General features: G+C 35.9%; 1 protein-coding gene across 1 annotated transcript in view; it reads right to left on the bottom strand.

The window, feature by feature from the left end:
• Window positions 1-27107, bottom strand: part of spg (dedicator of cytokinesis spg) — a 916969-nt gene that overhangs the window by 758904 nt on the left and 130958 nt on the right. Inside the window, exons 8-9 of the mRNA XM_090372306.1 lie at window positions 22184-22265; window positions 13108-13168 (exon numbers count right to left, since the gene is read on the bottom strand). Coding sequence (XP_090228432.1) covers window positions 13108-13168; window positions 22184-22265 — 143 coding nt within the window. The remainder of the gene's footprint in view (window positions 1-13107; window positions 13169-22183; window positions 22266-27107) is intronic.

The following is a 27107-nucleotide window of genomic DNA, read 5'->3' as shown; positions in this document are numbered from 1 at the left end:
GATGCAGAATAGATGTGTGAAAGTTTGTCATCAGCTAGCGGGTGGTTGATTGTTGGAACAGGCATCCATCTGTTATGGAAGTGGATGGGTTGAATAAATTCAAGGAAGAGCTACACAAATTCTTGGAGGGTAAAAAATAGGTGTTTTTTTTTTTTTAGCTGATACCATATAAACTTGCTTTCGTGCATCATTTGCCGTTATTACTACTATTATTATATTAGATACCACTAGAAGCTTGGAATATATCTGTCCATTTAAAAGACAAACAGATAAGGGAATAAATAAACAGGTTTTGAAAGTATTCTTTCAATTAATGAAAATAGAAGATAAAAATGCAATAGCAAGGTAAGAGATTTGGTTTGGATCTTATGTAAATAAAAAGTAAAAGTAAACTGCAGCCATTATCAACCCACTGCAGGATGGAACCCTTTCAACAATTTATGCTGAGAGAAACGGACCATAATCTGCCCTGCTGGTCCAATGTGGATTGGCAGATCGACCGTATTTAACAATCTGGGAGACTGAACATTGGTCTACCAAAAGAGTGTGTGTGCTACTTCACTCCTGCTTCTGACCACTTGGCTATGGAGGCAATTGTTATGATATTCCATTACTCCGAAGGAAAAGTTAGTGGCAAAGAAAAATAATTAGAGCTGTTCTAACCAGACATTTAACAATGTTATGAATGCAGCTCTTACTTGCTAAATTTTAAAAGAAAAAGTAACTATTTTAAAACTGAAACTGTCTAACCTTTTTTCATTGTGTGCCCATTTAAAGTCAATATTTGTAGAACATTAGTACTAGGTTTAAATGTAGCCAATGGCAACCAGTAACAATTAGTTTAGATCATTTGTTACTTTACGCACTTTATCTATGTCATTATCAACCATAAAAACAGAAAAATGTCTAAGAGAGCAAATTTAATTCTTTGTAAATTTGTTCGCAAGGAATTAAATTTACTATAGTTGTATAGGAATTTCTCTGAAGACGAAAATTGCTGGCACAACTATATCTTCATAATACAACTTCCAAAAAACGATTTGATACAGTTTACCTACATAACAGGAGATTGCACTTTCTACCACAACACTGAAAGTTTAATGGATGCTCATGATCGCAAGTATAACCCTGAAGGCAGTAGATTTTTTTTGGACTTGTGAAAACAGTTTAAAGGCCAGGAACTTGAATAACAAAAACACCTAGCCTTTGAAACCAACTGTATCGCTTTGAAAGAAAAGCAAAAAAAATAAATAAATAATTAATTAATTAATTATACAAGACAAGTAGTAAAGCTGTTGCAATCTGAAAGTGGTGGCACCTTTACTCTGCAATTTGGTTGAAAAAAATTTAGCTGTTCATTGTACTCCCCATATTCTTATTCTGCATCCCTTATATCTGAGTGACATGCTTGCATTACATAATTTGACCAGTACTTCAAATTCATCAAATTTAGTTACTATGTTGCTGCTAGTATTAGTGTACATGCAAGAATATCACTGTGATCACACTGACATGCAAGTATATCACACTGATAACAGAGAAAGTGGTTCACATAATATATTTAAGAACTGGTCATATATTTAAAAAATAATACTAACAAAGAAATAAAACTGTAAAGGTATAGAGAAAGAGGACATGTGTAGTACCTATGAAAAATTAGTTAAATTTATAAAACCAAAAACTGTGAATGATTTAGAATGAAATAATAAAAAATAAAGCTACTGAAGATTTCAACTTAAAATAAAGAATAGCATTGAAATATAATAAATCTCAATGGACAACTACATGCCAAATGCTACAGGAATCCTAATATTAAAAGAGAAATGCCAAAGAAGTTAAATTCATTAATAATGCAAAGAAAAAATGATAATAATGCCCACATTCCTTGTGGGCATTATTATCATTTTTATTTTAATTATTATTATCTAAAACTAAATTACAAATTTTGCTGCTACCAAACTGATAACGAAGTGCATCTGAGTAAGCTTGGATGCACTTCTTTCAACCCCTTCCTTTTAAAATTCCTCATGTGCAAATATAGAGGCAAAACATCTATTCAAATTGTCAGCAACCTGAGCAAGTTCATCAACAGTTAAATCATTCATATCTAGTGCATCAATGTGATTCATTCCCTTCCTTCTACTGTTTACAAAAGTAAAGAAATCTTTACTGCTTTTCTTTGCATTCTTTGGCAGAGACTTCTTGTGCTTTAGCTTTCCTAACCTCCTTTGTAACTTGATTGCAGACTAGTTTATATCTACTGTAGGCTTTGTATCATGTGATAATTTATATGCATCCAATGCATTCTTCTTCTCTGCCAAAAGTTAAACATCCAGTTAGATCTAAGCATTGAACAGTATCTATTAATTGGTATAAAATAGCCTAGTAGTTTCAACAATCACATCCATGAATGCAACCTATTTAGAATTTGCTGTTGGTAACTTCATCGGTCGCTCCCACTACACAGAATTTATAAAATGTCTGAAACCACTGTAGTCATCTGAACAAAAGCCCTTTCCTTTGCCTTTGACAAAAGTTATATCTTTAAGTAAATCCGCATCAACACATTACGATCACTAACATCTAGTGAATCTTTTATCTTCAGATTCTTAATTTATGATGGGTCACTGCTGATAATCAGATCAAAAGTACTGATTTCAATCATTACCTTTCTAACATAGAAAAGAGTCATATAACAAATTAACACACTTCTTGCTACTGTAAAGTGTATTAGTTGTCTGATGGCACCAGGGGCTCCCCCCATCTCTGAGTTGTATTATTTGTACGTGTGACACAGAACTCTGTGAAGGCCAGAAATTTAAAGGTGTATGGGGGGAGTGAAATGTTGTGCAGTGTTATGTTCTGTTGTTTCTCTGACCATTTAGCCATTGGGCCCCCATTGGGACACACTGTTGCCCACACTTTGCCATGAGGAGACAGGTTCTTGCTACTGTGTGAGTTACGAACCCACAGCCAATATCTGGAAAGTTAAAATGCCCCATCCTGTAATAGGGAAATCTGATCTAAAGGCACTTCATATGTCTGTGCAGCTGCTCGTTATACTCATTATAGTCATTAAGCTTATAACACAGTCCTATTCTCATTTTTGCTTTCTAGTGCTTATTTCACAGCAATCTGACTCCACATTGCACTGGCAACCCATGTCAACTGGATGAAGAGCCTTGAATTTTATAAGCATTTTAACTAAGAGCATAAACCCCACCCATCCTATCCTTCCTGCACACACAGAACTCCCCATATTCAAATTCTGCATCCCTTATAAGTGACGCCATATATCTGAATGTCTGCATTTCAAAACTTGATCAGTATTTTCAATTCATTAAATTTATTTACTGTGCTCTTAGTATTGGTGTACATGCAAGTGAATCATAGTGATCACAATGATGTTCAAGTGTTATTACATTGAATTGATGTTGAATTTACTTAAGGCCATAACTACTATAAAGGGAAGAGATTTTGTTTTCGTAGAGATAATTACAGTAATCTCAAAACAGTTTTTAAATTTAATACAGTCGGATGACATTACCAACAGCAAATTCTAAATGGGAGGCATTCAAGAAAATAATCAAAGAAGCTACTATGCTTTTCATATCAAATAAGAAATACTGTTCAAGGCCAATGAGACACACAGCAGAGAAGAAAATGCAGAAGATACATATAAATTATCAGGCTACACAGAAAACTGTGGCAGATATAAATTAGTCTGCAATAAAGTCAAAAAGACAGTTAGGCAAAGAAGAAAGTTACAAGAAATCTTTGGCAAAGGATGCAAAGAAAAACATCAAAGACTTCTTTACTTGTGTAAACACTAGCAGGAAGAGAATGAATCACATTGGCCCACTTGATATCGATGATTCAACTGTTGATGATCCTGCTGACAAACTGAATAAGTATTTTGCATCTACATGAGAAATTCTTTTAGGAAATGGATGCCAGAAGTTTATCAAACTCTAACAGGAAACATAATTATTTTCTAATAAATGAGAGGAAGTGGAAAAAGAAACTTTTGAAGTTAAACTTAAAAAAGGCACCTGAATTAGACGTGAGCAATACAATTATATTAAGGGAGGCAGCTAAGGAGATAAGCAAACTATCAGCCATAATTATGAGAGCAACACTGAAATTCAGTGCAAGTCCCCACAGACTGATGATGCATGAATGTATCCCCAATTCACAAAGGAGATCAAAAGGTGACAAGCAATTACAGACCTGTTAGCTTAACTTCTGTTACAGGGAAAATGATGGAGTCGCTGGTTAAAGAAGTAATGCCGGATCATCTAGACAAGAATGCAGTTAAAATTCAGAAACAGCATAGGTTTGTTAATGGGAAATCTTGTCTAACCAATATGACTCGATACTACGATGTGGTCACAAAGAAATTAGATGCAAAAAAAAATTTTGATATCATATACTTTGATTTCAGAAAAGCCTTTGATACTGTTGCACATAAATGACTGGTACACAAACTGGAGCAGTGTGGCATTAAGGGCAAGTTCCTGCTATTAATAAAAGGATGGTTGAGTGGTAGAAGACAAAGAACAATTATCGATGGGCACTGCTCTTCATGGACTAATGTTATTAGTGAAGTCCCCAAGGTTCAGTGTTGGGCCTATTGTTGTTTTCTATATTTATTAATGATATTGATGAAAGCAGAATGATACTGACGGAAGCTTAACAGGCTTATTGCCCAAGTTTACAAATAAGGTTGGCAGAGTGGTTAATGACAGTATGCTACTGCAACAGGATCTAGAAAAATCAAGCAGATATTCTGATAAATGGGATTTGAAGTTTAACATTGACAAATGCAAAGTACTGCATATGATAGTGGTAACCCCAGAGTAATATACCAACTGTGTGGTACTACACTCAGGACAGTGGAAAATGAAAAAAGACCTCAGAGTAACTATATGAAGTTCTCTGAGCAGCGGAGACAGGCTACCGGACAGCTCATGGGATTTTGTCAATGATATACAGGAATTTTTCTAGCAGGGATACAGAGATGATTTTTCCATTGTATAAGGCAGCAGTTCCCAAACAGTGGTTCTCAAACCACTGGGGGTTCGCACTAAAAATTCTGTAATGGTGTCTGCTTAGATTTACATATGTATATTATTGTAAACTACAAAATATAACTAATAATAAACAATAAATTAAAATTTAAAATTAAATAAAAATTAAAGAATTTCCAAAGAAAGATACCACATTTTCCACAATTCCTTATTAGTTTACTATCTTACAGTATATCATCTTAAATAAATGTTTTCCATACTAATTTTTTTTCATTCTCAAGGAGCATTTTTATGTATAGGTTTTTTGTTTTTTTTTTCTTTTTGAACCTATAGTACTTAGTAGCATGCATGGGTTGAAGGTTGAAAAGTTGAAAGAAGATAATTGTTGACATTAGGCTCGAACTTCTGTAGTTCGTAATTTTCAGGAAATACGTATGAGGGAAGGTTGTTCCAGAACACAGAAGTTATGAGCGCCTGGAATAAATGAGGAAGAAGAAAAGTTGGTTCTATGAGTTTGAACTTGGACAGTAAAAGGATGTTGATTGGTTGCAGCATGTGTTTGGATTGCTTTGAAAGAGAGAGCTGGAATTATAGAAACCAATTTAGAAGAACAGTGCTCATGCAAGTATCTACAGAAAAGGCATGCAACAGAAACAGAAAATCTATGAGACAGAAAGTGGGGAGAACCTGTTAGAGATGAGTCATTATGTAACATAACTGCCCTCTTTTGAATGGAATCTAGAAACCTGAGAGACAAAACCTCTCTCATGGAATATAGTTCCCCCAGATGCGGGAACAATATTCCATGGTAGGACGAATTTGCAAAGAGTGAACAAATGTTTGAAAGAAAAGTAACACTGAGAGCGAAAGAGAAAACCCAGTTTTTTAAATGCAGAGGAAGCAATATTTGTAATGCTTATGTCAAAAGAGATTAAAAGTTGGGGTAATCCCCAAGATCTTGCCTAGAAATCAGAGCATCATGGTAGATAAGCATAGGAGCAGAAGAATCCTTTTTATGAGCTATAAGATAGGACTGAGTTTTGGAAGGAGTGAATGTTGTTGTTGGCTTAACGACACAAAGGCTACTGAGACCAAATTGTGTCTGCTCCGTTTATTTAGTCGAAATATTGTAGATGTTAAATTAAATACTCCTGTATAGGCCAATATATTTTAAATAGATTATAAGTGTTTATACGTTTGCATCATTTCCAATGATATAAAGTTAAATCATGTGAGACGTTGAGCCTAAAGACCGACTGAAGTGTTTGACCGTATGGTTCAATATAAAGGACAATCAAACAGAAAATGCCTAACCATAAGTTGACTGTCACAGGATGAACACTGTGGTGGATCTTCTCCCATAGCAGGAACAGATGGGTATGATGAGTGTGCCCAATTCTGAGTCTTGCCAGTACCACTTCCTCTCATCTGTTTCATTGAAAGCCTGAGAGCCATAGCTTTGGTTCTTGTTCTATCTGGTAAAGTTTGCTTTTAATATTCTTTTTCCAGATCTGTGACCAGTTATTATAACTTGCTTTGAGAATAACTGGCTAATAATCAGTGTAAGGAACCTGAGGATGTTGTTGGAGAACAGGTTGAGAATGTTTAGCTGCGAGGTCAGCACTTTCATTTTCTGGAATGCCAGAATGGCCGGAGATTCAGCAAAAACTGATTGGACATACTGCAGGAAAATAGCTGAGAATGAATGTATTTCAATGTAGGATGAGAAGATGAGAAATTATTCCTAATGGCAGAAACAGCACTGAGGGAGTCAGTATAAATTATGGCAGGTAAAATGGAAAGTTCAATAATTTTACTAAGTGCTAATTTGATGGCATATAATTCAGCTGTGAAGAAGCTGTGGACTAATGGTAGTGAGGCTGTAACTGCAAGAGAAGGAAAAACTGCAGCAGCACCAACCATACTGGCTGTTTTGGATCCGTCAGTATAGATTTTACAGGCATGGGAGCCTTTTATAAGCAATGAGGTTCCTAGTGGTGGGATTCTTACGGAAATTATTCTAAGCTCGGTTTTTTTCCTGTTAGGCAATGAAGCAATCTGTATTCCACCAGTGATTTTGGTGATTGTGATACATCTTGATTTTTGGAATATAGATATAGCCGCAGTCAGAATCTGACTGCGGCTAATATCTATATTCCAAAATGTAAGTATTTACATCATCAATAGGTTCTTTTTGAACATAAAGTCTGTCTAGAAGTATTTGAGCAGAATAGCCATCCCAGTTTGCCTTTTAAAACTTCCAAGTGGATCGTTGATCAGGATTTGCAATGAGGAAAGGAGTAAATAATCGGAAAGTGATCACTGTTAAAAGGATCGATTAATACAGACCATGTCATGATTGGAAAGATGGATTGTGAGCAAATTGACAAGTCAATTTCAGAAGTAGATCCTGCAGGTAGCTGAATGTAGGTAGGAGATCCAGAGTTTAATAAATTCAGATCATTATTATTCATAAATTCCTCAATCAACTTGCATCTTCTGTCCATTGCAGTGATCCCCATAATGGATAATGTCCATTAAAGTCACTGAAAGGACGAGATGGGAGTTGTGTAATGAGGTTGTCAAGTTCTGAATGGGGAAGTGGTAGAGATGGTGGAATATAAAGGGAAACAATGGTAACTGAAAAACCAACTGCAATCCGAGCTGCCACAGCTTCTAGGGTGGTTCTTAATTGGATCAGTCTGGATGGCATGTTAGAATTTATAAAAATGGCTACTCCTCCATGGGCAGGAAACTCTTGGCCCCTATCTCGTCTGTACATCTAATTTGAGAATTTTGGAGAAACTTGGGGTGACAAGAATGTTTCCTGTAGGCATATACCTATGAGATTGAATTGAAAGATTAAATCCCTTAAGTCATCAGAATAGTTACTTAGTCCTCTGCAGTTCCACTGTATGGTGTTAGGCATTATTTTGGTTTAGCTGTGGATGATTCATCTGACTGTTTTTTGTATGCAGGGGATTTTTTCTGGTCTTTTTTTTTGGGAATAAGGAGTGTCCGGTATCCATAGTGTCATTGGAATGGAGTTCTAGGATAGGTTCTTCATAATTTGGGTGTATATCCAATCCACTTCCATAGTGTTGGTGGGTGGTTCAGTTTCCTTACAGTCTTTAGTAGATTTCAATTTTTTCTATGTCATTCAAGACCATCGGAGTATCAGCTGGGATACTAACTGGGGTGTTGGTGGCATTACTGGTTTTCGTTTTAGAATTATCTTCTCCAGTGGTTGATAAAATTGCTTTAACCCAATTAGCTAGAGAGACGTTGGGTGGTCAAATTGACACATCTATTTGAATTGCAGTTGTATGAAAACTTCAGGTGCGAGAGGCATAAGATGGACTAGGAATGGTCAACATTATTTGTCTGCATGCCTCAGGCTGTGACTTTATGTTCTACTTTGAATTTTTGGATTTTCATACCTGCCTTCCACATTTCACATGATTTAGAAAAGGCAGAGCAACTGTCTTTGCAGTTGTGGCAAATGGGGACTGTGGCTGAACAATCTGCTTGTGTACAATCTTTTCCACCACAAATAGGACAAATGGCATCACCCCTGTATGCCTGTTGTGAGTGGCCATATTTCTGGCATTTAAAACAGCGAAGAGGAGTTGGGATGTATGGGCGAATTTGGCAATTTAAATATCCAGCTTTTACTAAGGATGGCAAATCAGGAGTGCTAAAAGTTAATATGATGGAACGAGTTGGAATGAGATTTCCATCTTTTTTTGTCATTCTTTTAGCACTGATTACCTTTTGATGGTAAAGTTCTTGAACTAATTCCTCCTCAGACACTGCAATTAAGTCCCATTCTGTGATGATGATGCCTTCTGATGAATTTAAGGTATTGTGCAGAGTAACAGATACTGGCAACCAACCAAATGCCGCTGTCTTTAATAGCCATTCAGAATGTTTGGAGGTGGCTGTTTCATTCAGGAGACCTGATTGTAGTCACTCCACCATTTCTGGTGATCCTGCAATAGATTCCTGATGTCTTTGCATCATAAATGGCAATAACTTGCCCACAGGCTGAGTGGACAGAGTGTATCACCAGAAAATTTGGAATTTCTGGACACTGTGCTTCTGTTCGAAGCCTTTTTTGGTTGTCTTGAGCTTGAAGGCTCTAAGGGTAGATAATTGTTAGAATCCATGGAGGCAGGAGCAGTGCCTTGAGGTGACCAAGTGGCTGAGTTTGTAAATTAGTATTTATAGAAAAAAAGAAACAGAAAGGTGGTTTCCCTTTCTGGGCCTCTGCCTACTTCTTGTAGAGCGAAAGTGCTACTCTGATATACAAATCAAATCAAGAAACGGTTTTTGAAACAAAAAATAGAATCTGTTCGCTCAAATTCTCTTTGTTATGTTATGTTATTTTGGTTTTTAGGAGCATCAGCAACTAAGGCTATATTGCTCCGGGATATGCGGTGGTCATTCCCTGACCTTTCCACATCCTCCGTATTTGGTGGTGATGGGCTTGAACCCCGGTCTAATCAAGAAGCGTGTGCAACGCACTGCTGCTCCTTCCCACCTGGCTACGGAGGTGCCCCAATTCTCTTTGTAGAAATCACTTTTAGAAATGCACTAGAAATCGCTTGACCACAGAGCGCTTAACACCCGGGGCCGGTAGGATTGCAATTTATTTATCTTTGCCCCACTGGAGAATTACCTGGCGATCAGCATTTAAGGAATTGGCAGTCAATACTCGAGAAGTTGAAGCTGTTTTTGAGCAGGGCAAGGTTTCTCAAACTGAAGAGTGGAATGCAATGTGCTATCGTCAGCAAAACTATGAATAGGATTTCCATTTGATGGAAGGTCATTTTACCCTAGGGGTTCACATCTGGTGAGTATGGGATTAGCACACCCAGGGTCCTGAGCTGGCTATCATCATTCTTCTCTTTCTTGGTGATTCCCTTCTACTTCTCTCTCTCTCTCTCTCTCTCTCTCTCTCTCTCTCTCTCTCTCTCTCTCTCTCTCTCTCTCTCTCGGGATAATTCAGAAAATTTTTTTGGCTGGTTCAGCATAAGCCTAAGGCTTCCTTTCACCATACGGCTAATAATAATAATATATAAGAGGAAAAGAGTGGGAGAAAGAAGTGAACACCAGCATTATTGGAGTTGGAGAAGTTAGAAGACAGAGCGGTCTACCATCACTCGCAGTGAGCAGCCAGAGAGAAAACTGGGTACTCAGTTACAAAGAACAGCTTGCAAACCATAGGATGGAAGCTTATTTAGAAGACCTTTATGCCAAACATGATCAAAAACCTTTCAAGTGTCAAGAGCAATGGCTTGAGTTTCACCAAACTTTTCCATTGAATTTGTCCATAGATAGGTAATATAAACCAGAATATCACCAGTGGAATGACACTGATGGAATCCATACTAGCGATCGTTGATCAGATGGAAGATTTCCAGATAGTTTGAGTTAGTGGTTAATTGATTTCTCCATTACTCTGGAAAGAGTAGAAGTAATCGCAATGGGACGATAGTTGGATGGAAGGGATTTGTCACTCTTTTTAGGAAATGGCTGGATATAAGCAAATTTCCAAGCAGAAGGAAGAACATCTTTGGAATAAGAAAGTGAAAAAAAGACGACACAAAACAGGAGTATGTTCAAGTTTACAAGTTTTGGGAACAAGTGGAGAAATATTATCAGGACCTGGAGTTTTTTTAGAATCAGATTCATCAAAATCCTTCTGACTTCCTTACTTCCTTTTGATAGAAGACAACAGGAGGCATTGAATTTAGTGTACTGGGAATGGTTTGAGATGATTTACCAAGATCATCAAATACATGAGTTGGAAGAAAAATAGGATGCTAGCAGGTCAGCTTTATCTTTGGCTGATGTGCAACAGAACCATCTAGTTTTGTCAGAGGTGGGAACAGAGATGGGCAAAAATTGCGGCCAATAGTTTTGGCAAGAGACCAGAATGCTTGACTACCAATTGAAGAAGAAGCAAGTTTTCTACTCTTAGCCTGTTCAAAATCTAGTTTGGACTGATTAATAACTGCTTTACAAAGTATAAATAATACTTAATATTTTTTATTATTACGCCATGTCGCTTATAAAAACTTAATACTGGAAATATTTTATATTCAGAAATATGATACGCTTTCATAGCATATAGGCTTAGTGGTTTACAATAAAAAATATTACGTTGAAAGGGGTTCGCGAGTCAAAAAAGGCTGGGAACCACTGGCATAAGGCAATGGTCAGGCCACATCATCATTACTGCTTTTTTTTTTTTTTTTTTTTTTTCGTTAGTTGTTGGCGTATCGGCTTCTATAGCCATAATGCACCTCCCAAAGTTTTTGCATTTTCTACTCTGATCCAAGCCCGAGGCAGGATTCGAACCCGCGACCTTTGGGTTGCCAGGCAGGCACTTTACCCACACAGCTAGCCCGGTCGGTCCTTCAGTACTGCATACAGGTCTGTATCACCTCATTTTTGGAAGGATGTAGAGCTGTCGGAATGGGTACAGAGATGGGCAATGAGATGAGGGGAACAAAGGAATGCTCTTACCAAGAAAGTCTTCGGTTCTGCGAATTGCAATGTCTGGAGACTAGATGCCTGCAGTGAGATCTGATTGAGGTGTTTAAGGCTTTGAATGGATTCTGCACGCTCAATGCTGCTAGAATTCTTCCACTTGTTCAGACTACAGGGAGGGGCATAAATTCAAACTGAGGAAGAAAGGTTGCAAAATAGATGTGCACAAGTTTTCCTTTAGTTAGTGGGTGGTTGATTGCAACTAGACAAGCTATTGGAGGGAAATGGTGAAATGGTCCCCCTCTCCCCTTTGGCTGATGCTGTATAAACTTTCTCTCTTGCTTCATTTGCCACTATTAATACTAATATTAACTAGATAGTATGAATCAGAGCTCTAATACTCAATATGTTCTACGTTGATAATAATATTAGTAAATTAATAAGAGGAGTATACCTCAATATAGTACGTGGAACACTTCCGTATGATACCCTCCAGAAATTAAAACGGAAAAAACGAAAAAATCGACAACTTACCGGTACATTAAAGTAAAATATAAATAATTAAATAATTAAAGTAAAATATAAATAATCAATTTAACACAATTCAAAATCAATTCAAAACAATTAAAATTCAAATTAACGCAATTAAAAGAATCTAACGAAAATATTCAAAATGATTTTCCTTCCTGAAGCTGACAATGCTTTTCGACCGACTGTCGTGATCACAGGAATGAAAATTGAAATTTCGTTAGATTCTTTTAATTGCGTTAATTTGAATTTTAATTGTTTTGAATTGTGTTAAATTGATTATTTATATTTTACTTTAATTATTTAATTATTTATATTTTACTTTAATGTGCCGGTAAGTTGTCGATTTTTTCGTTTTTTCCGTTTTAATTTCTGGAGGGTATCATACGGAAGTGTTCCACGTACTATATTAATTTACTAATATTAACATATGCATCAGTTTTTACTAATTACTTTAATCAATTTCTCGTTTCTGACAACCAAGGACACACAAATTAATTAATTTCTTTATTGCTATTTCTACCTTATTAACTAAATGTAATTTATTTTAAACATTAGCATTAGTAAGCACATGATGCAAGAAAGCAATCTAATATACCATCATCAAAAAAAAAAAAAAAAAAAAAAACACCCTTCTCATTTCACTCATCCATTCACTCCAAATTGTTTGTCTAGTTCTGCCTTGAACTTATTTAAATTATTGACCTCCAATACAACAGATGGAAGTTTGTTCCAGCTTATCAACCACCCGCTGCCTAAAGGCGAATTTCTGCACATCTATTCTACAACTGTCTTTCCTCAATTTGAATTTATGCCCCCTCAAGTGAGTAATCTGAGCAAGAGGAAGAATCCCATTAGCATTCAGCTTGCTTAATCTATTCAAGGCCTTATACAACTCAATTAGATCACTTCGCAGGTGCCTAGTCTCCAGAAGCCGCAATTTGCAGAACTTAAGCCATTCTTGGTAATGCCAATAATAAAACATGCAATTTAATAGGAGAAAAGGAACACAATCTAAGTAAACAAAAATAATGATATATATCTTACTTACCAGTTCTAATAACATGAGCAACTATGTACAAGTCCCTATTTAAATCTGCATTTCCTAGGTCCTATAAAAAATATAGTTAATAATAATGAAATTTTTAATAACATCAAACAAATTATGTAAATTGATAAACTGAAGCCAAGCCCTTGCAACAAATTTTATTTAAAGCAACTTGGTTTATTAAAAAAACAATATGGTAATGCATTTCCTCCTGATGTTAGGACTTCCACCAACACAAGAGGTTTGAATAAAGGTACTAACAATAAAAAGAAGTGAATAGCAATCATAATACAAATGCAATATCCAAAAATCTGGCAACTTCAGGACTAGATATTGCCAGTTTTAGGACAATAAATCTAACCAATCATGATTTGTCAAAATTCAAGTACAGATAAAGTGAGAACACATCACCAGTGCAGCAATTTACTTTTAATGTTTCTACATGATTAACTCATTTTTTATTAACAATATTGTTATGTTATTGTTATTTGGTTTTTAGGAGCATTAGCAACTAAGGCATATTGCTCCGGGATATGCGGTGGTCATTCCCTGACTTTTCCGCTTCGACGTATTTGGTGGTGACGGGCTCGAACCCCAGTCTAATCAAGAAGCGTGTGCTACGGAGGCGCCTTTAACAATATTGTTTTATTCTTATTATTCTTTTATCATTATCATGTGACAGTGGTCAAATTTGTAAGCAACACACTGGGCACGATGAAGATGCCAAAGCAATCACCCACAAAACCACTTTGGTAATACTGCATTAAAAAAAAATAACAATAAAAACAAGGTACTACACAATATAATTTTTTCAATAACAGCTATAGACATATCACCCACGGATAGAAATGAAAGCAAAGGCTTTTAGTTCTCTCCCCCCCCTCAGTAGTTGAGAACACTTTTCTACTGCTTTAGCAGCCATGGGAAAGTGTTTGATGTGACATAACATCTTCAATTGTCCTACAATCAATGGGAGAAAAGAAAAAAAAAAAAGAAAAAAAACGATGACTCTAAAGAGGGAAAACACTGTTGATATAATATTTTCAGAATACACAGTGTAAATCACAATCTTTTGCTATAATGCAAGTATTGAACAATATATCGTGAAAGCACAAGATGTGAGACAAGTCAGTTTTCAGAGTTTTTGAAGAATACATATACAGCACCCCTGAAATGTATTGTCAGCTGATTCTGCTCTTTACTGTCAGTGGCAAAAATTGGTACCAAAATTCTCCATGGTTTGTGTTCTTATAATAATTTCTTAATTTGTCATAATTGTTCAGGTGGCAAATTTTTCCACCTGAAAATTATGACAAAGTTCATCAAGCAAATTTTGTTCTGCAGGAGTTTATTCACAGTGCTAAGTAAGCAATATGGCCAAAGAAACAATGACATCAAATAACATCAATCAACATTATTTTTCAATGGAAATATAAGTATGGAATGGCAATTCTTTTAACTCACATTGCTGATAGTTGGAAATTTAGAATATGATCCAAAACACAGACCACATCCTGTCAACAAATTAATCAGAACCCTGCCCAGTCAGTAACAATTATTAAATATCAATAAGTGATGAGTACACATAATAAATAGCAAAGAGGTTGACAAATGATGAAACTGTTCATATCACAATGATTATAGCAAACTTTAGCCATAAGTGTTTATTTAATATTATTATCGGTGTTCTATCAAGGGCAGGTCGATGCATACACTCAACTATTTCTCCATATCTCTGTATCCTCAAACCTCTTCATCTCCCCAAAATTCACCATCCCCTCTCAATTCATCTATCATAGTTTTCCTCAAGCTCCCTTTGGGGCTTATATCCTCAGATTTTACCTCATACATAAGTGTTTACATAATATACTAAAGTTGCAGTTGTATTTATATGCAATAAAAAAAAATAATAATAATAAAAAAAATTGGAAAAAATAGTGTACTACAGCTTTATCTGCCAAAGAACAATAAAAGGTGCAATTTCTCTGGTAGTTGATAGAGGAATCAAGCTCATTGTAGCCCACTGCAAATTCAAAAGAAATCTCAGTACCTGATTGGCTGAAAATTTTTTAAAAAATAATAAAAAAATTAAACCAGTCATCATTAAAGCCTGACTGTTTACAGGTCTCGCAAAAACCAATAACTGATGACCACTTAACAAGCACTATTTTTCTTAATATATAAATTTCCATTTGCAGTCGAGATGGCTAAAGCCAGAAAAGTTTACAAAGCCATTCTAACTGTATTATCACAACTGAGATACCAATGCAATAGCTAGCAGTGGGCACTGCACTTTCTGGTAACATACAGGCCAGTTCTCACAATTTGCAGCCATAGAACTATAGGAACTACAGCCATTGAAGGGAGTTGCAGAGGTGTGCAGTTGTGTCATCAAAGTAGCTGTATACCAATCTGTTCAAATTAAGTATTCAAACTTGAAATATTTAACATAATCATAGCACAAGCCACATGGGTTTAGAAATAAATTTAGTAAATTATGAACTTTGTGGTCAGCAGACTTTCTATTGTGAATTAGTAAGATTACAGTATGTTTAAAAATGGTAGTTGAAATTACTGGCTGCCAAACATGGAAAACATTTCTACCATGAGTTAGTAAGACTACAAAATGTTTATTTACAGCAGTTGAAAGGCTGCTAGCCTCTATATATAGAAGGCATATACAAAGCTGATAATGTCATTTTCGGAAGCATTAGATTAAATATTGTTTACCTTTAATATAACTGAATTTACCAATTTGTCATGCAACTGCGGTATTTGGAGAATAATTTTTTTTGCACCAAAGTGAAATGACTGTTTCCATGGGTGTGGGGGTAGGTGGGATGGATTATTCTTAAAAATTCCTGGATTTTAAACAGTTCCAATTTTTGGAAAGCCAGATTTTGGACATTCTACCTATAATAACTATAATTAATAAAAACCAAAATAATAATAATATAGTTGAGTCCATTTACAATGACATTATTTATAGAAATTTTAGGGAAAACAATAAATTTCAACTCCCCACAATTTAAAGCTTTAAACATGCAGTTTAAGGACGATTGGAAATGGTACCCCAGTGGTACCATTTCCAGTAGTCCTTAAAACCTCTTGACTGTGGGTGGTACTCACCCACAGTCAAAAGGTTTTAAGGACCAGGCATAACTCTTTTTGAGTAACCCTTTCCTGTTCATAAAAAAAACAGTTATCGAGAGAGAGAGAGAGAGAGAGAGAGAGAGACGCACATATTTTTACAAAATAGAATTGAAAAAATTAGTGTCATTTACCCACTGTATCATATGAAAGTATATACAGTATTATAAAGATAAAATATTACACTGCACTTGCATGACAATATTGAGACCATGAAAAAAAGTTTTCTGAATTTATAAACAAGGTCTGAAAACAGTCAGTAAATTTGTGCAACGCAGTTCTCACAAATATTTTTAAGATGTTTAAAAAATATATTTTAAGTTTGCAGAAAAAGAATAACTGTAAAATGTACAGAGGCCAGAAAGAAAAAAAAAAAAAAAAAAAAAACTGATGTGGCAAAAGAAACAAACTCCACTTAGCTCTTTGTCAACACTAATTAAAAACAGAACTCAAATTTTGCTTGATTACCCAAATCTAGGGTTGCTACAAGGGAGAAGGAGACACCCTAGTTTGTATCCTGATGAAGAAGCTCTTTGGCAGTGGTTCTTACCAGAAGTCAAAAGCTTTCATTGAGTACACTGTTGTGCCTGGAAGACTATTGTACAAATTGGAGCAGAATGGTATTAAGGGTAAGTTACTACAATGGACAAAAAGGATGGTTAAGTGGGAGAAGAGTGAGGGTGGTAATCAATGGGTGCTGCTCTTCGTGGACTAATGTTATTAGTGGAGTCCCACAGGGTTCGGTGTTAGGTCCACTGTTGTTTTGTTTATTTATCAATGATATTGATGAAGGTATATCAGGCTTAATGTTGAAGTTTGCAGATGATACAAAGGTTGGCAGGGTTGTTAATGACAGTAATGGCAGTGTGCTACTGCAACAGGATCTAGATAATTTGGGCAGATGGGCTAAGAAGTGGCAACTGAAGTTTAACCTTGACAAATGCAAAGTACTGCATATGGGTAGAAGTAACCCCAGAGAAACGTACCAACTGTGTGGTACTACACTTAAGGTGGTAGAAAATGAAGACCTGGGAGTAATTGTGCAGGCAGATATGAAGTTTTCTGAGCAATGCAGACAGGCTGCCAGGGCAGGTCATGGGGTTTTGTCAATGATATATAGGAATTTTGCTAGCAGGGAAAAGGAGGTGATTGTCCCTCTGTATAACGCAATGGTCAGGCCATGCCTTGAGTACTGCGTATAGGTCTGGAGGCCTCATTTTAGGAAGGATGTAGATTTACTTGAGCGTGTACAGAGAAGGGCAACAAGATTGGTGAGGGGAATGATGGGATCCTCTTACCAAGAGAGGCTTAAGTTCTGCAAATTGCAGTGGCTGGAGAATAGGCATCTGCGCGGTGATCTGCGAGGTGTATAAGGCCTTGAATGGGTTCAGCACGCTGAATTCTGATGAGATCCTTCCACTTGTTCAGATTACGAACCTAAGGGGGCATAAATTCAAATTAAGAAAAGACAGATGTAGAATAGATGTGCGGAAATTTGCCTTTAACCAGCGGGTGGTTAATTGCTGGAACAAACTTCCATCTGTCGTTGTGGAAGTTGACAGGTTAAATAAATTTAAAGAGGAACTGGACAGGAATTTGGAGGGAATGGTGTGATTTTTTTTTTTTTTTTTTTGGCTGATGCTGCATAAGCTTATACACTTGCTTTCTTGCATCACATGCCACTACTACTACTACAACACCAATTCTACAAATAAAAATCATAACCTTAAGTTAGCCTGAAGAATGAGAAAACTGTGATAATAAACCAGAAACTGGCTAGTTGAAGTGATTCAAAGATCAAAATAACTTGTGAATTGAGCAGGGCTAGTGTAACTGCTACTAATGAGGACATTTCAAACTATAATTGCATTACAAGGGGCACACATCTGGTGAGTATGGGCTTGGCACACCCAGGGTCCTGAGCTGGACATCATTCTTCTCTTTCTTGGTGATTCCCTTCTATTTCTAATTCTCTCTCTCTCTCTCAGATTGTGTGGTACAACATAAGCCTCAAGCTTCCTTGTACCATATGGCTACTAATAATAAATAAAAATAAAATAAAACAAGTAATTGATCCTTAATGATTTATATCACTGGCAAAACAGGTGTGGGTGTAACAATAAATTTCCATTCCCCTGTTTCATTAGATGTTATTTTCCAAGAATTTACATTTCCAAAGTACATATGAATGGGGTAAAGTAAGGAAACAGTGCATTACTGTTGTGTTTTTTTTTTTTTTTTTTTGTGTGTGTTATTGTGAAGGCAGCAACAAAAAAAAACACCACACGTTATAGCCAAAACTACAAACTCCCATTGATTTATTGGCCTTCCCATTAGATACTGCAATAATGAAAACAAATAGGTGACAACACATTATATGAATACCTAGTTGAATCTGATCACAAATTGGCTGAAAATAAAAAAAAAAAAAAAAACAATAATGTGCTAATGCTTAACAACTGTACAACAAAATAAACATTGTCTTCTCTCTACATTAATCCAGTTTTTTTATATGCTGCTGAAATTTGGGCATCTGCTTCACCCTCACTTCAAAAACTGGTGTTCACATGTGAATAAATGGACCCTGAAATGGGCCACAAATAAGCATCACCAAAACCCTCAATTGAGAACCACTAACATGGCTGAACAGCTAAATGTACCCAGACTCCCAAAGTTAATTAACCATTATGTTTAATGACAGTAAAAATGTTCACAAGTGTGATAAATGCCATGAATATCTGGGATTTCTGTCAGTGCCACAAATCCTCCTCCATCCTTGAGGTCTAATTCCATGCTAATCCTAAAATACAATCATCTGAAACTTTGTGATCATCTCCTACCTACCCAGGCACTTCCTAAAATAAAGGCACTCCATCTTGGAATAACCTGCCGAAAATGTTTACTGATTACAAATAGCATCACATTCTCCTAGAGTGGATCGCTTCTGTTCAACTGGAATAACTCCTTACTCATCCTGTGGCTTAAACTGTACCAGATTACTAAACTGACATCAGTCCACCTTGCCAATTTGTTCAAGCTGTGCTTTTGGGCTGTAACACAATTGTTTCTCATCTGTTGTTTCAAAATCCATGGTTTGATTTTGATTCACCTTCCCTACCCATTTCACTTGTTATGGCTACAATGTTCATATATTTCTCTTTATATTTCCTATTAATTATATATTCTTAGTGATTATATGCTTTTTCATTGAAATTATTTAACTAATAATTTCTTATATAACTTTTCCTTTCCCAATTTTTTTTTAATCACATTTTTCATTTTCTACTTTAATGTAAAACTCCTGGCCATTGTCACCATGGTGAGTATTATTGTTCCTAATGCTGGTCTTAAATTATAACCCATAACTCACTCTAATGCTGTCACAACTCACTATAACGTTCTTTTACCAGCATAAAGATTAAATTTTTGGCATGTTTAATGAAAACATTTCACTGATGTAGTTGACAGCTTGAAAATGAATTTAAAACAGCATTAAAAAGTTTCCCACGACAACTTGAGAAATTTTCCCATGCTCGGTGAAATTTTCTTCCATGCTAATTTAATTGCAGTATGGTGGCTCGTTACCTAGTTCCAAGATCAACATTTTAAAAAATGATACAAGTATATTGCTTGTAATATTTGCCTTATATGCATTTATCCGATGTCTAGTCATCACTCAGTACAGTGTTAGGTAATGAACAGTTTACTCAAACATTGTATAATAATTAATGTAACACAGTTACATTTTCGAAGATGAATAACGGTGGATAAGAATTAAAAAGCAACAACGTCTGGATGCAGTACGAAGTCTACTAAGGTAAGAAAAAGACTGAATTTGAAAATTAAATTATACGTTTTGAAGCGAATCGATTCCATTCAATGACAAGTGGATGTGGGCAATCATTTAGGACTGGCAGATTCAACTGTAAGAACAATTATAAAAAAATAAAGAATTAATTTTAGCAGCAGGAAAGACAGCTGTTCCACTGCAAGCAACTAAATTGGTTATGGCTAAGCCAGCTATTATAATTAAAATGGAGAGACTCCTAAATAATTTTATTGAAGATAATATCCAATGCACAATTCCGTTAAGTTAAATATTAGTAAATAAAAAACGATTAGCCTATATGATGATCTGAAGAAAGCTCACCTTAATAAAAAAAAAAGTGGAACCATTTAAAGCAAGTAAGGGCTGGTAAGGGCAGATTTAAAATTCAGGGAGAAACCATAAGTGCAGATCAAGAAGGAGCCAAAACTTTCAAAAAAGAACTTCCTAAAATTATTGAAGAGAGGTGGAGAGGTGTTATACTTCTCAACAAGTTTCTAACATAGATGAAACAAGACTTTTTTTGGAAACAAATGCCTAAAAGAAGTTTCATATCGAAAGAAGAAGAAAACATGCCAGGCTTCAAAGTGGCGAAGGATTGGTTGACTTTATTGTTGAGTGGGAACACTGTGGGGATTTTAAAGTAAAACCCCTTTTAGTTTACTAGAAAGAGGGCCAAAGAAACCCAAAATCGACCCAAGATATGAAAACTCGACAGCTCAAGGCCATCAGATTAATACATTCATGATTTTAATCGGCATTTTAAGTTTAATTTTGATATGTAATGTAGTATAATTATATACGTATGTAACGGAGAATATTGTTATATGTATAGATTTTTAATATTAAATATTTTGACTGACATTTGACATCCTTTCACTACCGTTTATTATTTGTGAGTCGTGGTGGTATAGACTGCAACTCACAAATACATATGTTACATTAGGGTAATGTGGCTTTCGCTTAGCACTGATTCACTTAGCACCGACCGGGCTAGCCAGGTGGATAAAGGGCCTGCCTGCCTGGCAACCCAAAGGTCGTGGGTTTGAATCCCGCCTCGGGCTTGGATCAAAGTGCTGCAAAAACCTTGGGAGGTGCATTATGGCCAGAGAAGCCGATGTGCCAACAACTACAAAAAAAAAAAAAAAAAAATTCACTTAGTGCTCTGTTTTTCCAGAATAAATTATCAGCATTAAGCAGGAGTCACCTGTAATTTATTTTTAACTACTTCTCCGCCAAACACAATTTCAAAGATTCAGCCACTAGACCAAGGCATAATTCCAAGTTTCAAATATTACTACCAAAGATGGGTTAGGGAGAACCTACGTCTGAAAATGGAGAAAGGTTAAAAAATCATCATTAATATGATGATGGTTGTTGAGTTGATGAGGAGTTCATGGAACTGTGTCAAAGTATAGATCAAAGTTCTTTTCAGAAAAGTGGTTCTGCTGTGATTGTAAATGAAGAATTAATCTTTGTTGTGGGGTTAGGTCATTCACATCAGTAGTATTACTTTGATGAATGTTTGTGCTGCACTTGATGACTTGTTTATAAGCTGCATATTAACAGTCCTGAAATTGCAGCAAAAGTTCTAGAATGACACATCTGCCCTACAAATTATAGTAAAGACAAATCAACAAAAGTTGCAGATTTCAGATGCAGAAATTGTCAGATGTTTAGATATAGTCAAAAAAATTTTGATACCATGCGGCACATACAACAAGATTGATGTACCAGATAAAATGGATTTTTCTTGAAAACTTGATTGTAAGGTGTAGTGAAAAGCTAAAAAAATATAATTTGGATAAATGGTTAAATAAAAAATTGATGAGTTTAAAAACATGTCACTTGTTTACTCAACACTCACTTTTAGTTATGCTTTGCTACAGATGTTTTTTACAAAACACTACACTTTATATTTCTTTTATTTATTTCTTTCATTGTTTATTTTTATTTATTTTATTTTTTTTTGAAATGGCAAATTACAGATATTACAAGGTTTTCAATCCCCCTTCAACTTCCTTATAAATGGTTCTGATCGATATAATAAATAATAATAAAAAAAGGCTACAGAATTTTATCTGCTTAAATTTTTATACTTACTGTAAAAACTGTACAATGATTATGAAGTCTTTCCATGAACTGAGACATCCCCGACTTTGCAATTCTGACTAGAAGTCTCTCGCTAAAGAGAGCACAATGTGTAAGGGAGGGGAGAGGAAGGATGATAAGAAATAATTAATAGACAGACAAATAAGTATTAACCTAAAGTTTTTAATGACATATATTTAAATCAAGTTTATAACATTAGCTTTAAGTTTTAGAAATTTAAAGCTAAACTTCCCTGGAAAAAGTGCACTTCTTCCCTGTGGTTCATCATTGTTAATGTTGTTAATAATAATTTAATCAGTATTCACATCAACAAACATTTGTAAGTAACTTGAAATTGGGATTAAGTTTTATCTGAATCTTAAAAGTCTACTGAGGGATTATGGAAAAGAATGTACATGCAGGATGAGTATTCCATCAGCATTGAGCCTGCTGAAACCATTCAAGGCCTTATACACCTCAATGAGATCACCTCACAGGTGCCTAGTCTCCAGCCACTGCAATTTGCAGAACTTAAGCCTCTCTTGGTAAGAGGATCCCTTCATTCCCCTCACCAATCTTTCTGCCCTTCTCTGTACTCATTCTAGCAACTCCACATCCTTCCTAAAATGAGGCCTCCGGACCTGTATGCAGTACTCAATGTGTGGCCTGATCATTGCCTTATACAAAGGGATAATCACCTCCTTATCCCTGCTGACAAAATTCCTCTATATCATTAATAAGACACCATTACCTGCTCTGGCAGCCTGTCTGCACTGCTCAGAAAACTTCATATATGAGTGCACAATTACCCCAAAGTCTTTTCTCCACTACCCTGAGTGTAGTACCACACAGTTGGTACACTTCTCTGGGGTTACTGCTACCCATATGCAGTACTTTGCATTTGTTAATGTTAAACATCAGTTGCTACTTCTCTGCCCATCTGCCCAAACTTTTCTAGATCCTGTTGCAGTAACATACTTTCATTAACAACCTTGCCAACCTTTGTATTTTCTGCAAACTTTGACATTAAGCCTGATATACCTTCATCAATATCAATGATAAATATATAAAACATCAAATGCCCAACACCGAATCTGGGGACCCAACTAACAACTTTAGTCCAAGAAGAGTAGTGTCCACTGATTACCACTCTGTCTTCTCCCACTCAACCATCTTTTATCCATTGTAGCCACTTCCCCTTAATGCCATACTGTTCCAATTTTTACAGTAGCCTTCCATAGGCAACAGTATCAAAAGTTCCTAAAATCCAAATATATGACATCAAAATTATTTTTTGCATCCAGTTCTTTGCAACCACATCATAGTATCCAATCAAATTGGTTAGAGATAAGCCTTCTCCTTAAAAAACCCATGCTGTGTCTGAATTATTACTGCATTCTTGTCTAGATGATCCTGCAATGCTTCTTTAACCAGTGACTCCATTATTTTTCCTGGAACAGAAGTAAACTAACAGGTATGTAATTATTTGCGTCACCCTTTGATCTCCCTTTGCAAATTGGAGATACAAAATCACAGTGAATATTTTTGTAACTTTATGGGCATAACCAAGTTCTTTATTTCTATGTTTCATTCTGTTCGTGATTTAGTTTTTATCACTTTACTTCGGTTTACATCAGTTTAAAGTTATATTTCTTTAATTATTAAAATTCAATTATTGCCTGTACCCCAAAGAATAGCAAAAGTAGTAGTAAAAATTACAAAGTGATGCTTTAAAACAGCTAGCAGCCAAATACTCTGGCAATTTAAAAAAACTATATTAAAAATATTAAAAGTTAATTAACATTTCCACAGGCATTCCAAAGTTATCAACAAGAAAAATGGATCAGACTTAACATGAATATAGATTTGGTTGGTTTGCTTACAAAAGTCTCTTCGATTCTTATTTTTAGTTGTCTCCCTATCACGTGGGATACAGAGCTCAGAAACTAGGCATCCCAGAGCAGGGATACATCAGGACTAGTGCATTTTGTCCCGATTAAGCAGCTGCCCCTAATTATTGCAAAGTTTCACATAAATAGTTAGAAATACAGTGGACCCTCGTTTTACAACTGGTTCATTGTACAATCAAATTATGTTGCAATGGACTCACCATAGTAAAGCACTGTTCACTATATGTTGTATAGTAAGAGCCAGTCATTGTGATCATGTTTGTGAATTGAATTTTAATTCTATTAAATTTATTAGAATTAAATAATTAGATTATTAGATTCTAATAAGCGAAAATAGGAGGAATATCATCCACAGGCTATAAAAGTCAAGATATATTAAGCACAAATTTACACTTTATTGCCTTATCAATTAAAAAAATTAAATGATACCTGAAAATTGGAATAATATACGTGATAATGGGAATAATTAATGCGTACTGTAATATGTACATACTAACTAGTTGACATTTGTGGGTGGGGGTTAAAATTTAAAACAGTAAAAAGATAAGCAATCAATAACAAAGAACACGGAACACACAAATCGCAAGTAAGACGATACACGTAAGTGAGAACGGAGTAACAGGTTATGAAGCTTTAAAAATAGGAATGAAGACAGAGAAGATTCTGAAAATTAATTTTTTTATATTATTGAAGATTTCATGGAAGTTTAAACACATTTCACCATAATAACCCACAGAATTCCAGCTGTCAGTATTATTGCAAATTCAATAAGATCGAGTTCACTATCCATTTATGATAGATTGCACTAACAAGAAAAACCCAGTAAATAGGTGACTGCTAATTGTTTTTTGGTTTTGACCTCCAGAAATCTGACCGTACCTCATGGTTTAATCGGAGATAATCGTAGGGTAATCTCCACTGTTGGGGTCTCTTGCCCTGATTAAACGGCATGTTGTCCCAATTAAGCGAAGAAAACCCTGGCTATTTTCTTGATTGGGTTCTGTTCTTTAAGATTTGCTGCAAATAAATGGCTGCCACGATTAACCGGTGGCCAAAATAACCGGAATCCACTGTATTAACTTCTGAAAGAACACATTTGAAAATAAGAATACCATAATTTGAGAATAACTTGAGACCCATCTCCAATTCCTCATGTCTCCTCAAACTAACAGAAAGGACCCTCCTTTCAACTCTAATAACTCACATACTTCCATATGCTCCACCACAAATTCATTCTTCATTATCAAATAGGTCCACCATTACCAATCACCAGCCACAGCATCCTTACAGCATTTGAGAGGAAAGAAGAATTCCTCATAACCTACCTCGACTTGAAGCAGCTTTTGATGCCATTCAAGTGCCTGCCCTCCTATGACTGCTTGAAGACCATTACTCCATATGCAGGGATGCACTGAACTTCCTCTCATCACTCCTTCTCAACCATACTATCATTATTCAAAAAAAACCTATACCAAGCAAATATTTACAGGAGTATCACAAGGAGTCCTCCTTTCTAGCCTCTTCTTTACTGCTATTATCTCCCATTTTATAGCCCAGATACCAGATGTATTGTCTTACACAAATGATTTAAAAATACTGACCACCATCCAAGCAAATGCAGACCCCTCTAGGATCACAGAGAAAATTAATAGTGTATTCCTTGCACTAGTGGGCTACTTTAAACAATTTGGCCTCAACATTAACCCAGCAAAGTCAAAGTGCATGCTATTTTCCATGAAGAAAGAAACAACCGCCATCTCACCGATCATCAGTTTCCATCCTGGCTGTTCCATATCATTCTGATTTGGAGGTTGTTTTTGACACAAAACTGAGATTCAACCAGCACATTGACAAATTCATCAGTCATGCAGCGCACCTGAAATGGAGAACGAAACAACACGCATTACATCTCAGACAGGATCACAGCAACAAACTATGTCAGGACCATTATATATTCCCCACTACTTTATGCAGCTGAAATCTGGGTGTCAGCAGCACCTATGATCAGAAAACCTATCTGAGAAGTGGAATATTAGCTCCTGAAATGGCCCAGGCCCTGGGAATCCCCAGGCTGCCCTCTCTCATTGATGAAAAAAAGACTGGTAATTACAGTAAAAATGTTGACCAGTTTGATCACGTCTCCTTCATTCTGGGATTTCTGTGGCTAGAGGATTCCACCTGCCCAGCTCAGAGCCACCCCAACTATTTGCCCTCTTTATTCACACCTCCACCTATCAGATGATTTCTTACCATACCATACCAGATGCTCAGATGGATTCAGAACATTGATGCCAACCTTCAGATATTTATTGTCAACCAATGATATAAACATGGGATGCTTGCCCCCCCCCATAGACCACGAACTGTAAGCTGCATCTGCCAATCACCAAACTCCTTAACTAAAACAGGGAATAGAGACCCCAGAAGATGTGGTGCCACCATCTCTCGACAAACCATTACAACCCATCGCAACTGTTTAGACAAGAGTGAAACTACACCGGTGTTCCCAGTAAGGAATACTCTACGTTCATTCAAACAGTGTGCACAAGGAAAAACCTTCTTTCTTCACATCCAAAGACAGCATACCCTTCATCACCACTTGGAGATCCCTGTGAATTAACTAATGAGCATAACGTAAAATGAGCTTGGCACTGCTCTTGCTGCTCTCTCCCATGAACTGTGAGGACAATAGTCACTACAGTAAATCATATGTGTATCAGTTGTTATTTGGTTTATATAAGTTTAATGTTATAAATTTCATAGTACACCACCTTTGTAATGTAATTTGTTCAATGCCAGTTCTCGTCGCCTTAATATTTTATGTGTGTTTAATGGTGCATAAGCTACACTAGCTATAGTGTGCCTACCTTAATGTCTTATGGAAACTAACGGTCTCTATACCATTTAATGTCATCGTATTTTGTTCTTTAACATCTTATGTTATTTAATACCACTTATCTGTAAACCCCTAGCCTTTTGGCCATGAAGGAAATGTGCAACAATTTTTCAACCTTGTAACCAGCTAC

The sequence above is a fragment of the Mastigoproctus giganteus genome, chromosome 4 (genome assembly GCF_048544385.1).
Source record: "Mastigoproctus giganteus isolate SK-2022 chromosome 4, ASM4854438v1, whole genome shotgun sequence".
NCBI lineage: Eukaryota > Metazoa > Arthropoda > Arachnida > Uropygi > Thelyphonidae > Mastigoproctus > Mastigoproctus giganteus.
Note: the sequence above shows the minus strand (reverse complement) of the source record. Positions and strands in the feature narration are given on the sequence as shown.